We start from the raw sequence: 15,228 nt of genomic DNA, 5'->3' as shown, positions 1-15,228 counted from the left end.
GCGATGAGGGTTCTTTTGACAGATCGACGCTGATGGGGATGGTCTTGACGGGTGGGCTCTTGCGAAGACGGGCACGTCGGCAGTGGCGACCGTCCTAGGGTGACACACGCGGCCATGGACACGCCACAGCGGCCTCGGCACACTACGGATGGACCCAACAGGCCTGGCTAGTCTCGAGGTGGTATTCCACTGGTCCGATGTCGGTCTTGTAGTCTTCATGGGTCATAAACGTGATCTGGCCAACGAGCAGGTCGGCCATGGCGGCTGACATTCCGTGCTGGGACTTGAACAGCTCTATGATGCTGCTCCGGAGGCGGTCGAAGGCCGAGTCGTCGTCCTCGCCCGGAAGAGACGGCGTGTCAACAACGTCCTCCATACCGACAATGACGATTTCGAGGCTGGCGAGGTTGGGCGCATCCTTTGCCTCGGCGAGCCCTATCGTCTGGATGACAGCCCCGACGTCATAGAGTGCAACTCCACGGCCACATCTGTGGTCGTACACTTGCGCCTTCCTGCGCCACTCTTCAATGTTGGAGTAGTCGCAACCCAAGTGCCCAAGCCCATCGCAGATTGATGGGTCGTACGTAAAGATGTAAACCATCTTCGCTAGAGGTAGTTTGAACTGCTCTGTGGGAGGAAACGGACAAGGCACCACGGACCGCTTGTCGTACGAGCAGTGAAACACAAGTGTACCAAAGCCATCAACGTGGTCGCTAGTGCAGCATATCATGCTGTCCCATTCCATCTGATGATGCGCAAACGTCGGTATTTCTTGCCACAGGACCGCTTTGGCGCCGGTCACGGTCTGGTAGCTTTGTCTGTCACGGCGGACGCAACGCAGGTTGCGGAAAACGTCGGCATACTTGAACGGTGGTTCCCCGCTCCCACAGTCTCCATCATCCAGTATGCGGGTGTGCTTGGTGAGAAGCTGGATGGTGCGTTCAAGGAAAGGACGGTCAAGCCGGAGGAAGGGTATGGGCTTGATATCTGCCTCGCACCGATACCGGCGGGGAGGGTAAAGGTACTCGCCGTCATAGAAGACGTGATGGCAAAGCTTGGCCTCCATGCGCGCCAGAAAGGCACGTGAGGTCTGTCGGATAACAAGCGAGTCGGCGTATGTTGCGTAGCTGAAGATGAGGTCGACGATTTCAGGAAACGCCGTGTGGTCGATGAGGCATCGGATGGGAGGACGAGCGTTAGACACAGTCTCTCCAGCGGCAGACAGCATGGCTTCAGGCTAGGTGATCAGGTGAAGGGATGAGACTGCTGCAAAGTGGTTTGAGACTGGTCGTCAGGAAAGGAGTCGCGTCTCGCCGTCCAACCCGGGGTCCCCAGAGCGGCAACAAATCTCGGCCAACAGCGCTACATGCGCTGCCAAGCTGCCGACGTCGTGCGTGCAGCTGCGTGATGGCAATGCATGAGAAGAACCGTGAGGGATCTGTGCCCGATGACGAGGCAGTACAATGTACACCCTCTCACTTATTACCTTCTTATGGGCTGACACTGAAACACATCGCCGAGAAGGGCATCCGCAGTCACGTTACTATGGGCGACACCTTCCTCACAGCTCACAGTGGCGGCTCCCGTCCAACGAGAAACCCTCCCAGTCGCCAAAACGTCTGGCTGCAGCACAGATTGCTTCTCTATTCGCCCGTGGCCCGTAGGTTGCAAGTCGTCACTGTTGGTTGGCATTTCGCAGTGATTTTTGGCCCTTTCCTCGCTTCAGACCACGAGTGACTGGTTGGCGCTGTAGCGTTTCATCGTGAACTACAAGATTTCTGTGTAGCATGTATCGTAGCGTAAACTCCAAGGTTCTATGGACAGTTACTTGAGGTTGAGCCACTCTGTCCAGGAAGGGCACATCACTGAAACGGGAAATGGTGAGCGCTGGGCTCAGCGCGGGCAATGCGACTGGTTTCCAGGCGGTACTGCTCATAACCGACATGGGCGGCGTAGTCTTCGTGACTCATGAAGGTTATGCGCTCTAAGAAGGTGGCGGCCTCGCTTGAAGTAAGTCCGACCTCCACTTCGCAATGAGCTTCGAGCTGCGAGTAAAGGAGCTCGTGTGGTGAGGCGTTCATCTCCTCCTCTGAATCGTCTAACCGCAGAGCCGCCGTATCGATGAGTTCTTCAAGACCGACGATGATGAGTTTGACAGGTTCGGGCATCCGGAGGGCATCCGGTACGCCAATGAGACTTGCAATCTGATCTAGCTCTACGTCGCCAGGAAGACGGCCGCACTGGGCACCGGCGAGTTGCGCGTATTTCTTCATGTCGGCCTCGACAAGTTCATCATGACGGTCGCGAGAGCTGTCGTCCGTGCCGAAGGCAAAGCGTTTGCGACGGTGTTCCGTGAAGATGAACACAAACGTCTCCGCGTCGTCCCAACCGGGGATAATGACCAGGTCTTCAGGCGGGAATACCACAGACCTCTTGTCATAGTCGTAGTGGAATACTTGAGCGCGGGAAGCAAATGACGATTCAAGAGAGAGAGTTCCTGTTGAGAGAAAATTGAACCAGTCGTGAGTACGGTCATGGTCAGGGGCAAATGCGGCTGGAAGGCGCCCCCACCAGACACATTTTGGAACGTGTATTTTCAGGCGACCGACATCACGACGGACAAGACGGAGGCGGCAAAAAGCCACAGCAGGGTCAAACGGCGGAATGTAGTCCGTGAAAACATCCGGCTCGGTGCGGTCACGAACCATGTCCGCGTTATCGTCCAAGACACGCAGATACTGGCTGAGCAAGTTGACTGTGCGTTCGAGGAATGGTGGTTCGAGACGCAGGCAAGGGATGCGCATGTGTTTGCGTTGGGATTTCTTGACCGCGGGGAAGCAGAAGCCGTGGTCCTCGGTGATCTGGACGTGATAGCACATACGAGCTTCCATGCGGTCACGGAAGGCTCGCGACGTCTGGCGCAAGAGCAGCCACGCTTTGTGGGTGGTGTAGCTGATAATCATATCCATGATGTGTGGGAAGGCGGTGTGGTCGATGGTGACGCGAGGTGCGAGCGCCCAGGGGGAAGCGGCCGCCTGCCGGCGACGTCCCGCGGCCTTTTGGGCCGACATTGTTGAAGAAGAAGGTCGTTTTGTGAGGTGGTGATGGTTGAGGAGAAGTGTGTGAAAAGAAGAAGGGGAGGGGCGTGTGTGCCGTGTGTTTAGTTGCCAGTCGAGCGTGGTTGACGTGTGCAGGGCGCAGCGCGCGCGGAGCTCCAGATCGGCGAGATCAGCCACTTCAACCATCAACCATCAACCCATCGATGCTCTCGCCGCCGCGCATTATCTGGCATCATGATAGAGACCTCAACTACAGTTAATCTCCAAATCCTATCTTCAACTTCTACAACCACCTGACAACCACAGTTTACAACATGCTTGAATTACTTATGCATGGGATGAAGAGAATCCCAGGCGGAACGACTTAGGTGGGTCGTGGAACTGGCGTTGCTGAGAAAACCTTGGCATGACCTTCTTGCCTCGTCCCGGTACATGGAGGGGAGGGGACCAATGTGGGAAGGTGTACTCGCGCTTGTGGTCATGGACTGGAATGATGCGAAGAATCAACAGCTGTCAAGCAATGTACGAGACCGCTCCATGGTGTGGCAGACAAATTTCGATTTTCAGGGCAATTTGTACGGCTTTTTCGCTGTCGCCACTTTGCTCGTTCTATCGCGGCATTGTTATGACCGTGGGTTTTGCGGGTTGTATCCCAATAATGTTACATGGATATGCGCTAGTGTGATGATATGCTGAGCATACCTGACCTGCTCAAGCTGTGGGGGAGAAGTGCGGACACTAGTGAAGGGGCGCACCAGGAGGCCAGACACGGCCCCGCTGCCTTCATAAGGGCCCTACACACATGAAAGCTCAACTGCTCTTCACCTCTACCCCTAATCATCAACAACCAGGAGTTGTTCACATCTATTTCTGTTCGTACCTGGCGGCCGGCCGTGTCGGTTTGGAAACGGTTCTGACCCTCAGTTGCCACCTCAGCACCTACTCTCCGCAATGGGGGAGCAGAAGGGACACAAAAGGGCGCTGATGAGTCTGGTCAAACCATCAAAGTGTGGCAATCGGGTATGGTAGTAGCTAACGCTGTAGTCGCCTGAGAATGACAGTGAGTCGCCCATCCAGCCAAGCACGGTATCCCGAGCGAGCGTGAGGTCCGACGGCGTGAGCGCCGTACAGCTAGCTAGTGTACACGGTTGAATGGCTGACACTACCAGGACCGGCAGATAGACCAGGGCCACGACCCCATCACTCCCTGTAACCTCGTGAACCACGCCCACCAAGTATGTTGTCGTCGCCATGGGATAATGGGAATGAGTGCTGACCTCACAGCGCTTTGGGGTGACCTCTCCTCGCCAACCAAACGATGCGTTCACCTCAGCTCAGAATCTTGTTCGCTTGACATTCGCCGCCCGACGAGAACGCAAGGACCTCCTTGACGTTCCCGGCGACGGTAACTGCCTAGCACATGCCGTGGCGTATAAAGCCTTAAAGGTCGGCATGGGAATCGGCCACCAAGCTCTCCGTTCACGGAGATGGCTCGCGACGGCGTCTACATGGATGCCTGGGGGGGGGGGGGGGGGGGGGGGGGGGGTTGGGAATGGCTGTCACTCTGCAGCGCCCCATGTTCTGAAAGGTCGAAACATTCCCCCAGGGCTCCCCTTCATGGAGATGTTCAAGGCGGTAAGGGATTCCTATCACAAATCCTTTACCGACATGGGCCCCTCGCCGACGCGGGAGAGCTTGACCACCGCACCGCGGCGCCTGCAGCGTGCATGGATCCTCAAGAACTGCTTCGAAAGCTTTCGCTGGTCGCCCGACCAGACCAACCACGTTGGCCCGGACCCCATGTCGTACCACTCTATTGGCAACACCGCCGAAACCTCGGCCCACATCAACCAGTTCAAGGGCGGAAAGCCCAACGCTCTGGTTGTTCTCCAAGCCATTTCCCTGCGCCTGTGCCACCACCCGACCGCCGCCGTTGATGACGAGGTCTTTGACCTCATCACCGGCCTCATGAACGGCGCAGCTGCACTTACGATTGCCTGGGGGTATCCCCACCGGGACTTGCTCACCTCCGGCATGCGCGCAAAGGTCGTGGCCATCCAGGGCCGGCTTGAGCGTTTCCTTGGTCTCGTCGACGAGCTTGACGGCGAAGAGTTCGACTTGCGCGAGTTCATCGTCCCGCTCCCACTTCCTTCAATCACGGATGTGCTTGTCGGATACTCCTCTGAATGGACGTCTGGAGAACGGAGATACGAGACGAAGAAGCTGCTGGACGAGTGGAAAGAGTGGATGCCGGAAATTGATGAAGTTGAGAGAAGGTGAGAAATGTCCCGCAGTTGGGTTTTATGTTCGAGACATTGTGTTGACGAGTCAGGGCCCCGCGCGTCAACCGGCTCAACAGTGCCTCTTCTCCGGAACGGCGAGGTATGCCAGTGCTCATGTACGACCCAGCCACAACGCAGACAGGCCAAGTGCTACTGCTTTGCGCGGCTGTCCTCAAGCGGTTCTCATTTGCATGCTCTGCTCGGTTCCCACCCACCGTGGACACACCAAAGGACGTTCTACTGTAGTGGCCACGTCCGCACGAATGCGGCCGGTGACGTGCTGTGTGTCGGTCGTGACCGCGAGAGTGGCCTTGCCCACTGTCATGCTGGCATCGGATACCACCCCTTGAACACCCTCTTCGGCCGCGATTGCCACACTCGCCCGGGCCGCGCGCAGCCATTAGCCTGCAACGCCCGCATCCAGCTCTGGGCTGTCAACCAGTTCCGAGGCAGTTATCGCTGCCAGGCTCTGGTCCGCCAACTTTGGAACGCGACCAACAAGATTTTGTTTGAGCGCGTTCTGAGCACGCTCTGCAGGCGAGGCGTGATTGCCGGTCCCATCAAGCTGGCACCACTCTACAAACCCTCTCCGCAGCTGCTCGCCATGTGGCAGACGAACGGCGACAACGACATCGAGTCGGCGCTTCGTTACCCCACCTTCGCTGCTGAAGTGAAGCAGCAGCTTAGGGCGGCGCGTCAAGCACCCGAGAGCTTTGAGGAAGCCAAGCGCTCCTTCTACGAGGACCTGGGTCTGTCGGGTGGATGCGTTGCTTGTGGAGAAGACGGTACCATGAGGATATCTGCGGGGCCTGCAGCCGCACCAACGAGCGTTTCGTGCGCTGGGAGCAAACTGTACGTGCTCTGTCAAAGGCCAGCGACCAGGCTGCCCAGATTCGGTTCGAAGACGCGCCTTTCGACTGTGGCATCTCTAGCTCAGTATCCCACTGCCCGCCATCTCGTTTCCCCCCGCCTCACCCCAATCTCCGAGATCGCCCGCATCGCCTCGGCCGAGCTCATTCCATCATCGCCAACCACCACCACCCTCGACCCCCGGTTCCTCGTCACTCGTCCTTGTGACGTCTGTGGCACCCCGATTGTGCGCAAGTGCCACCTCTCGGGCGGCCGTGTCGGCTGCAGCAAGTGTGGGTCGAAAGAATGCTACGACGCTCGACGCACGCCAGATCCATGATGGCAATGTGAGAACTTGGGCCGACATGGAAATGAACATGGTGTTGATACTTGACAGGTCTGCCAAAGATGCTACCGCCGGTTCCTCCGCCACAGCTACGCCCGCGCCATCCCTGCAGCTTGCGCCACACCAGGCTGCAAGAGCCGAATGACAGACAGTGTGGTTTCCCTGCACAACCATCGCTGGCTGCGTAAGTTATGGATCGAGACGAGGCATCTATATAGCTTACACAACAGGCCTGCATGCCGTGCGCGGACAGTGGAGCGCTTCAGGTCAAGGGTCACAAGACTCCATTGTAGGACGGCGCCAAAGCCACACCATCTGACACCAGCTCGAGCTCGACCACCCGCGCGTGACGCTGCCACCGCCACGTCTACAGCCGCGCCAACGACCGCCACGCGTCCCGAACGCTGTGGGGTCTGCAATTGCGACCTGGTCGGCTCCCGGATGCACAACCATCCCCTCATCCCCAGTGACAGAAGAGTAAGTGCTATTTCCATTACCCCGCTGACATGGAAGGCGTGTAACGCATGTTGGTCTCAGCTCAAGTTTAGTCCCTCTGTTGGTGAGGAACGGCGGCGGACCAAAGGGTGCGGTGCCCCCAGCCCCAGGCAAGAGCTGCTGAGTGCAATGGCGTACTGTTGGTGTGGCACTGGAAGGGCAAGAAAGGAGGAAAGAGAGGCGGACCCAGGGTGAGCAACGATATTCCGACGTCTGCTGACCTGCCTAAGATATGTGTCGCGTGTCGCTATCAAGCCTTTGCAAACAGCGAGGCTGGTAAAGCCAAGATTGAAGCCAAGAACGGAAAGACCTTGAAGAAGATTGCCGCCGATCGCGAGGCATCTGCAAAGAGGCATGCACCAGAACGTCAAGTCAAAGCCACGCTCAAGGTCGCCGTCAAGGTTGCCCGGACGTCGGTTCCCAGTGGAGCTACGTTGACGCGCGCGTCGCGCCGCATGAGCGATGACGACAGCGAGCACGAGGAGGACGAGGAGGACGAGGATGGCAAGTGAGAGTAGGTATACTTGAGAACCAGACTTGAGGCGCAAATCTGACTTGTCGCAGCGTGCGCCATCTCATCAAACTCGAGCACACTAGCTTGATTGTGAGACTACACCTCAACAGCCACAACTTGCAACACGCAATACTGCCCACGTTTCCTCTCACTCCCACACGCAAATGAACAACTCGAGGACACCTTGTGCAAACAGACAGCTCGCCACCAGGCAGCCGCTCAGACTCGAGTAATGGCTGTGCTCCGGCGGTATAGTTATGGGTATGCGTAATGTTTACACACATGCGGCACGGAGATGTATAGCCTAAAAGTACAGTGCTGCCAAAGTTCATTATGGTCAACAGCGATGAATGGTGTGATGCGTAACAACGGAGAGCGTGCAGCAGCGTGCCGCTCAATGTCACACGCGACACTCGCCTTGGGATGGCTGAGTGGTGTCCCAGGTGCTTGCCGGTCATGTGAACGTGATCGCATTAACTCGGCATTGCACGCCAAGTGAGCTGCATTGCGGACGCTGCACAGGGATCATGAGAAGAAAGAAAAAAACTACTGCGTGCCACGTTACAGCTGGGGCAGTACGTACGCTCACGTTGCAACAGCTAAGAGCATAACAATTTGCATACTCTACGACTCCGAGGAGCCCTAGGTCGCATCCGTCCCGAAGCTCAGGCGAGCACTTGATGAAGAGACCACCTGCGGTCGGGTATGTGGGCGAGCGGGTATTAACAGTGGACCCAGGATGACGATGTGTGTGTGTGTGTGTGTGTGTGTGTGTGTGTGTGTGTGTGTGTGTGTGTGTGTGTGTGTGTGTGTGTGTGTGTGTGTGTGTGTGTGTGTGTGTGGCGACGGGCGTCTGGTTCAGTAATTACTCCCTTCTCTTAACACTCAGTGTCTTCTATCCACGTCCATGACTCCAACGAATCCACTTCCCTCGCGCCCGTGAATAAGAGCGTCAGTCCCGTCTGAACTAAGGCGGTAAATGAACTGCAACAGAACGGTAGAACGCTAGAAAGTATTCCATAGTCTACAGAGGAACTGCGACTACAAACACCAAACGCTCTGCTCAGGTCGAACAGATGCGATTCCAACGAAGATGGCACAAGCTCGAGTAGCAGGCAGTTTAAGCCGACTGCTCGAACATGTAGGTGGTCCCACACTTGCCACAGGCTGCAACCGTCAGCAACAGAACAAAAAAGAGAGTATGAGGACGTCAACTCGAACGAGGAGTCAAACTCTTTCGAGGATGAAAACTGGGACGGCGCTGACGCCAACAATGATGCAAACTCACACTGGCGGTCCTTGTGGAGGGCCATGAAGACGCCCGCACCGCACGAGGGCTTTTGTAAGTCAGCTTTGTTCAAATGGGGAGTGGGGAGACGTTGAAGGAGGAAGGAGATGGGAAGACCACGGCCCTTGACCACGATCCTCCCACCCTCCACATTACGTAATGATGGCACGCACCTGGGGGCACTCGCGACGAAGACGCTGGATCTTTCCAGAGGCGTCCACCTTGTAGTCTATTGCATGTCAGTGAAGTGTTCCACGAAGAGTAGAGGTCTATGTTCGACGAAAGGAAGCAAGAATGTGGGGTGTGGACGATCGGTGCCACAAAACTTGCGCCCCGAATCGATCGGCGCCACATCGCTTTTTCTTCCCATCCGGCACCATCTCAACTCGTGTACTCACACTTGAGGACGGCCATCTTGACCTTGACGTGCTTGTGCTTGATCTTCTTGGGGGTAGTGTACTGCTTCTTTTTGCGCTTCTTGGCCATACCACCACGCAGGCGGAGGACGAGGTGGAGGGTCGACTCCTTCTGGATGTTGTAGTCCGAAAGGGTGCGGCCGTCCTCGAGCTGCTTGCCGGCGAAGATGAGGCGCTGCTGGTCAGGGGGGATGCCCTCCTTGTCCTGGATCTTGGACTTGACGTTGTCGATGGTGTCCGAAGACTCCACCTCGAGGGTGATCGTCTTACCCGTAAGGCTGGGGGAAGAGTCAGCGCCGTGTTCGGTGTTGTTGTCGTCGTCGCCGTCGCCGTCGCTATCGATGGCGCTGTCGGTACTTACGTCTTGACGAAGATCTGCATGTTGATGACCTTAGCTGTGCAAGGTATGCAGTCCTAGCTTGAAAGGTTGAAGAAAGCAGAAGATGATGACTGAGAGGGGTTTTCAACGACCACGGCGGGGGCGCAGGGGCGAGCGGGAGCAAATCTTTTGAGCGGTTTCGACAGGGCTTTGTAACATCAATGACACGTCACAAAGGCGGAAGTAAATGGATCACACTGTGGCACCCCGCCACAGTGTCCACAGGCGGTGCACGCCGGTTGTGGCAAAGCACCTTCGGATACCTCTCACCGTAGGTGTTCCAGTGCAACAGCGACAACATGCATGCTACAGCGAGGACAAAGAGGCTCATGGTGCACACCCTTTTAGCATATCCTATACAAACCCAAGCTGCCTGGACACACCCAAAAGCCGCAGCGTTGCATTAACGAACCCACTGCATTAGCTTCCGTGGGCCTGTTATTTTTGCCACCCACGCCACCCCGTTGCCCCCGCTGTAGCGCTGTCGTTCCCCCCCCCACGCACGACCGGTGGCTGCGCGTGCTGCACCGCGGTGCAACATTGGCATTCCTCTCTCTCTTGCCATCCATCCCTCCTTCCATCCTCTCCATCCATCCCTCATCCTCCCTCTCCGCCCCTCTCCCTCTCACCTCCTCCTCCTCCCTCACCCCCCTCTCTCTCCCCCCCTTCTCCCCCCTTCGCCCTCCTCCTCCCCGCCTTCCCCCCCTCCCCCCCCCTCTCTCAACTTCCGTCTCTTTCCCTCCTCGATCCTCGCGTGCGCCTTCTCTCGCACGCATCCTTCCTGGACATCCCCTCTTCTCTCCACCTCCACCCCCAACCCCCCTGTACCCGTTCACAATGGCCGACTCTGGTACGTCGGGACCCGAGAAAATGGCGCGTCTACGCGCGCGCGCGCGCGCCCGCCCACGCGTCGAAATGAGACCTCCATGTTGACAAGAATCCAGACGCGCCCATTGCGCAGATCGCCTCTGACGGCCAGGGCTCTGCCGGCAGCCCCGAGGAGCTCACGCTCCGTGCTCTTGTCTCGACCAAGGAGGCCGGTATCATCATCGGCAAGGCTGGATCGACCATTGCGAGCATTCGCAACGCCGCCGGCTGCAAGGCTGGTGTCTCCAAGGTTGTTCCCGGTGTTCAGGACCGTGTTCTGAGCGTCAGCGGCGACCCCGAGGCCATTGCGGCCGCGTACGCCGAGGTTGCGCACCTCCTTCTCGAGACCCCGCTCTCGGACTCGTCGCTTCCTCCTCCCCCCGTTGTCGCCTTTACCTCGATCCGCCTGCTCATCTCGCACAACCTCATGGGCACTGTCATCGGCCGCGCCGGTGTCAAGATTAAGCAGATCCAGGACATGTCTGGCGCGCGCATGGTTGCCTCCAAGGAGATGCTCCCCCAGTCGACCGAGCGTGTTGTCGAGGTCCAGGGTGCCCAGGACGCGATCAAGACTGCCGTCTTTGAGATTGCCAAGTGCCTTCTCGAGGACTGGGAGCGCAACGTCGGCACTGTCCAGTACCACCCCGGCGCCGCGGGCGACGCTGGTGTTCTCGCCGGCGGCCTCGGCGCCAACACTGTCACCGGCCCCACCGGTGGCATCCGCCGCACTTCGATGAGCGGCTTTGGCGCTCCCCCCGCTGGCTTTGGCCCCGACCGCCGTGTCTCGCGCGGCTCCATGTCGGCCGGCGCCGGCGAGCGTCGTCCCTCCGAGTCGCAGCCCGTCGTCAACGACCCCAACCTCCGCACCCAGAACATCTCCATCCCCAGCGACATGGTTGGCTGCATCATGTAAGCAAAAGCAAAAAGAACGCGCGACTTGGAACACCATACTGACGCTTTCAGCGGCCGTGGCGGCTCCAAGATTACCGAGATTCGTCGCCTTTCGGGCTCGCGCATCTCGATTGCCAAGGTCCCCCACGACGAGACTGGCGAGCGCATGTTCACCATCGTCGGCACGGCCGAGTCGACCGAGCGTGCCCTTATGCTTCTCTACTCGCAGCTCGAGTCGGAGAAGGAGCGCCGTAAGGATGTTGTATAAAGAACCCTGCTCTGACGCAATAGGTGTCAACCAGACGATGGACGCCACCGAGGCGTAGAAAAAAAACCCCACATAAAACCCCCACCCCCCCACTGTCCATTTATGTGAATATCATCAGACATCTCTGGCCCCCATCAGACATCTCTGGCCCTCGACTACTCACTCTCCCCCCGATCCCTGCTCCTCGACCTTCTCTCCCAACCCTCTGCCGCCACCTGTGACTCTCTTTATCCTCCCCTCTCCGTCCTTTCCTCTTTGCCCCTTCCCTTCTGTAAATATTGAATATGGCGGAAGGAAAGCGATCTTGCGGGCCACTCGTAGTGGATGTATGGTAGTCTGAAGTGACCAGCACATGTTGCACAGAGTAAGCGAGCGCAGCGTTGAGCACGGCCGCCGTGTGGGGAGGTGCCAATTCAATGACGGGGGTGAGTGTGTGCGTGCCACAACGGCGGCACTATATTCGCCGCTGGGGACTGATCCACTGTAAGCGGTTGCCGCCGCCAGACCACGATATTCTGCCTCCGTTTGCGTGCTCGCCGCCCAGAGGCCAGAGAGTGTCTGCCAGGAGGTGTGCTCGCTGGTGCCGCCGGGCGTCACTGGCAGCTGCACGCACACCGTCCACATTAACCACAGCTCTCACTTATCGCACACCCCCCTCTCTCACTCACCACTCCGTTCGTCAACCCCCTCTCTCCTTGCCTCCCTCCCCCCCACCCTCTTCCACACCACTCCTACTCCCCCGTGCCCCATTGCATGTCTCACACGCCCACCTCGACGACCCCCGGTAATGCCAGCGGTGCTGCTGCCAAGCCGACCCTAACTGGTGTTCGCATCAGGCAGCGCAAGGGCCAGGCCAAGGCTACAGCAAAGTTCGAGCCCGAGGGTGAGTACAGAGCCATAGTGTCGTCGTTGTGAGGAGAGCGTGTCGCCATGCTGCCGGAAGAGCACAAAATGTTTCCTTCTGGCTCCACATTTTGCTCCCAGAGCGGCGACAGAAAGAAACATCTCACACGACGGGACTGTGCAATCTTGCATGGCCTTTTGCTAACGTTTTCTAGTCTTCCGCGACTCGCTCCTCCTCCACCTCGCGCTCATCCCCACGCCCCCTACCACCGATGCTCTTGTGACCAAGCTCGTGCAGGCGGGCACGACGCTCGAGTTCCTCAAGTACAGCGAGCAGCTGTTTGAGACGCTTGTTGTCGGCGGCCTCCTCCAGCCCGGTGGCTCGTACCTCGATGAGAAGCGCAGCCCCTTTTACAGTCTCCAGCCCACCGAGGGTGAGGCTGCCGAGGCGCTCGGCGACTGGGACCCCGTCAAGGGCATTGTCGAGACCATCCAGCGTGTCTCGCAGCGCTACCGCTACCTCCAGCGTCCCCTCGAGGACTCGTTCCTCCCCGACCTCCTCGGCTACCTGGGCAAGTGGGACCTTGCGTCGCGCGACAAGCTCGCGTCGACTGTTGCGCTCCTCATCATCGAGCTCCAGATTGCGCCCAAGTGCCTGACCTCGCTCGCCAAGGACCACGTTGTCAAGGACGAGGTCGCGCTGCGCTTCCTGACCACCTTCTTCCGCGTCTACCTCTCGCGCCAGACCATTGAGCACCTCGGCGCCGTGATGCGCCGTTCGGGCCTGCGCGACATCCTGTCCGTCTTCCCCGTGGCGATCCGCGACCGCGCCCACCTCGACGCCCACTTTAAGAACGAGGGTCTCCCCCAGATCGTCGACTGGTACGCCAAGGTCGCCCTCTCCGAGATCAAGGAGGAGACCATCACCGCCGTCGCCCGCATGATCCAGGACGAGGACACCAACGACCAGGTCGTCGAGTACCTCAAGACGCAGCAGACAGAGCGCCCGGCCCCCGAGGCCGACCTGTGCGAGTGGATCTTCCAGGGCTGGATGAAGGCCTTTGACTGGTCGGCCCGCGCCGACCAGCTCGAGTCCAACGTCGTCGCCTTTGTCAACCAGGTCGCGCCCGCCGCCGAGCCCTTTGCGTCCACCGCCAAGGCCCAGATCGGCATCCTCAACGCCATGCAGGTCTACTGCTACCAGGACACGCGTATCCTCAAGGCGTTCCCCCAGCTCGTCAAGGTCCTCTACAACGCCGACGTCGTCTCGGACCAGGCCATCATCTACTGGCACCAGAAGGGCGCAAAGCCCAACGGCAAGCAGCACTTCCTCAAGGTCACCGAGGCCCTCGTCCGTTTCCTCGAGGAGCAGTCCGACGACGAGGACGACGAGTAGAGAGGAGTGGTGCCGGTGGTGGTGGTGGCGCGGATTCTAGATAAAAAAAAGGACGCGCGCCAGCCGTGGTGAGCGAGGGCGGGGACGGGGGGGAGAGTTTGAGAGAAGGATGATGTGTCGACCTACCCTTACAACAACTGTATTGCGGCGTTGGGCGGCACAGGTGAGAGCCGCGGGGGGCAGGCCTGCGGGATCCCCTCGCGTCCCCTCCTCACTCACGCTCGTCCAACACCGTCCGCGACAACCCCGCTCACCCCGGATGTTGCGTGTATATGCATTTCATGTCGCATGTGCGCAGCAGCGGCCCGAGGCGGAGGTGCTGGACCGGCGACTGGTCGGGGCCGTGTTTACTGACCGCGTACTCGCTTACAAGCACTGCCCTCGTCGATGCGATGGCGGGTGGTCTCATCGTCTTTGCTGAACAGTCCTCAAGTGTACGCAAAGCACCCTCGACCTCGCCTGGACCAGGATGGGGACAGAGACGCGGGACAGTGGCACGAGGGGCGGTGGCTTTGCCCCGGTGTACCGGTGCAACTGTTGACACACTCCGATTTTCCATCAAGCGAAGAATCTGGGGGCCGGCGCGATACTCCCCCCTGTGCCAACCACACACTTGGCGCAGGTGGGCCAGCGACGGATGGCAGAATGGGGTCGTTCACAAGGTCGCACACCCCGTCGCGGTGGTCTTCTGGACAAGGCGATCTTGGGGAGATGACTGCCACGGCCCGGACCGTGGCACATTCCAGTGGCGATACGCGTGTGTTGAAGCTGAGCTGATGGGCAAGGGCTTTGGGCGCTGATCTAGGTGTCCTGCCTCACCTGCCTCACGATCACCGCCTTGATGAGGTGTGGGCTGTTCTCACGACACACACAGGACACGATTTCTCATTGCTGTGTGGAGGGGAGGACGCCGAGAACAGGTTGGTGTTCTTGGCATACACTGTTCCAGTCGCAGAAACAGACTGCCGGAGGAAGAGGGCACCTGTGTACCGTGTACCGTATACCGTGTGGCATCGCACCGCGTCCAGGTGTTCAGGTGCTCGTACCCCCGTGGCAGTGTGTTCTTGGCAGAGCACGGTGTCCTTGTCCTTGTCCTTGTCCCAAGATCACTATTGATGCCGCTGGGGCTCGTGGCACATACCTCGCGTACCGGCCTGCGACCTGCGACTCAAGTCTCGCCAGAGCACCGCACTGGACTGGTGGTTGTGGCATGCTGGCGGGATACGGGATCGGGATCAAGCTGTGTCGTCTCCAGTCTCATGCAGCCAACCAGCCAACCAGCCAAGTCGGTTTCCATCGACTTGGTCCGAGACTCGGAACCTCCGGCCCAAGCAC

The 15,228-nt window shown here is 58.7% G+C and overlaps 7 protein-coding genes across 7 annotated transcripts; 5 read left to right on the top strand and 2 right to left on the bottom strand.

The window, feature by feature from the left end:
* Window positions 1-142: 142 nt before the first annotated feature.
* EHS24_006455 (uncharacterized protein) lies at window positions 143-1,228 on the bottom strand (the record flags this gene model as incomplete). Its single annotated transcript, XM_028621907.1, has 1 exon — window positions 143-1,228. One exon carries the CDS (start codon window positions 1,226-1,228, stop codon window positions 143-145), a length of 1,086 nt encoding a protein of 361 aa, XP_028478359.1.
* A 634-nt stretch (window positions 1,229-1,862) lies between these two features.
* Window positions 1,863-3,071, bottom strand: EHS24_006454 (uncharacterized protein; the record flags this gene model as incomplete). The annotated part of the gene is made up of 1 exon (XM_028621906.1): window positions 1,863-3,071. The coding sequence occupies one exon, from the start codon at window positions 3,069-3,071 to the stop codon at window positions 1,863-1,865; it is 1,209 nt and encodes a 402-aa protein (XP_028478358.1).
* Window positions 3,072-3,861: 790 nt separating this feature from the next.
* Window positions 3,862-4,111, top strand: EHS24_006453 (uncharacterized protein; the record flags this gene model as incomplete). Its single annotated transcript, XM_028621905.1, has 2 exons — window positions 3,862-3,931; window positions 3,984-4,111. The coding sequence occupies 2 exons, from the start codon at window positions 3,862-3,864 to the stop codon at window positions 4,109-4,111; spliced, it is 198 nt and encodes a 65-aa protein (XP_028478357.1).
* A 2-nt stretch (window positions 4,112-4,113) lies between these two features.
* EHS24_006452 (uncharacterized protein) lies at window positions 4,114-6,681 on the top strand (the record flags this gene model as incomplete). The annotated part of the gene is made up of 7 exons (XM_028621904.1): window positions 4,114-4,119; window positions 4,229-4,294; window positions 4,344-4,464; window positions 4,666-5,335; window positions 5,392-5,457; window positions 5,519-6,193; window positions 6,279-6,681. 7 exons carry the CDS (start codon window positions 4,114-4,116, stop codon window positions 6,679-6,681), a joined length of 2,007 nt encoding a protein of 668 aa, XP_028478356.1.
* A 296-nt stretch (window positions 6,682-6,977) lies between these two features.
* Window positions 6,978-7,713, top strand: EHS24_006451 (uncharacterized protein; the record flags this gene model as incomplete). Its single annotated transcript, XM_028621903.1, has 4 exons — window positions 6,978-7,013; window positions 7,074-7,222; window positions 7,300-7,539; window positions 7,596-7,713. 4 exons carry the CDS (start codon window positions 6,978-6,980, stop codon window positions 7,711-7,713), a joined length of 543 nt encoding a protein of 180 aa, XP_028478355.1.
* Window positions 7,714-10,465: 2,752 nt separating this feature from the next.
* HEK2 (RNA binding protein, heterogenous nuclear RNP-K like protein) lies at window positions 10,466-11,712 on the top strand (the record flags this gene model as incomplete). The annotated part of the gene is made up of 4 exons (XM_028621902.1): window positions 10,466-10,478; window positions 10,573-11,404; window positions 11,459-11,637; window positions 11,678-11,712. The coding sequence occupies 4 exons, from the start codon at window positions 10,466-10,468 to the stop codon at window positions 11,710-11,712; spliced, it is 1,059 nt and encodes a 352-aa protein (XP_028478354.1).
* Window positions 11,713-12,407: 695 nt separating this feature from the next.
* EHS24_006449 (uncharacterized protein) lies at window positions 12,408-13,893 on the top strand (the record flags this gene model as incomplete). Its single annotated transcript, XM_028621901.1, has 2 exons — window positions 12,408-12,537; window positions 12,713-13,893. The coding sequence occupies 2 exons, from the start codon at window positions 12,408-12,410 to the stop codon at window positions 13,891-13,893; spliced, it is 1,311 nt and encodes a 436-aa protein (XP_028478353.1).
* Window positions 13,894-15,228: the final 1,335 nt, after the last annotated feature.

This window comes from Apiotrichum porosum, assembly GCF_003942205.1.
Source record: "Apiotrichum porosum strain DSM 27194 chromosome Unknown scaffold_3, whole genome shotgun sequence".
NCBI classification, from domain to species: domain Eukaryota; kingdom Fungi; phylum Basidiomycota; class Tremellomycetes; order Trichosporonales; family Trichosporonaceae; genus Apiotrichum; species Apiotrichum porosum.
Note: the sequence above shows the minus strand (reverse complement) of the source record. Positions and strands in the feature narration are given on the sequence as shown.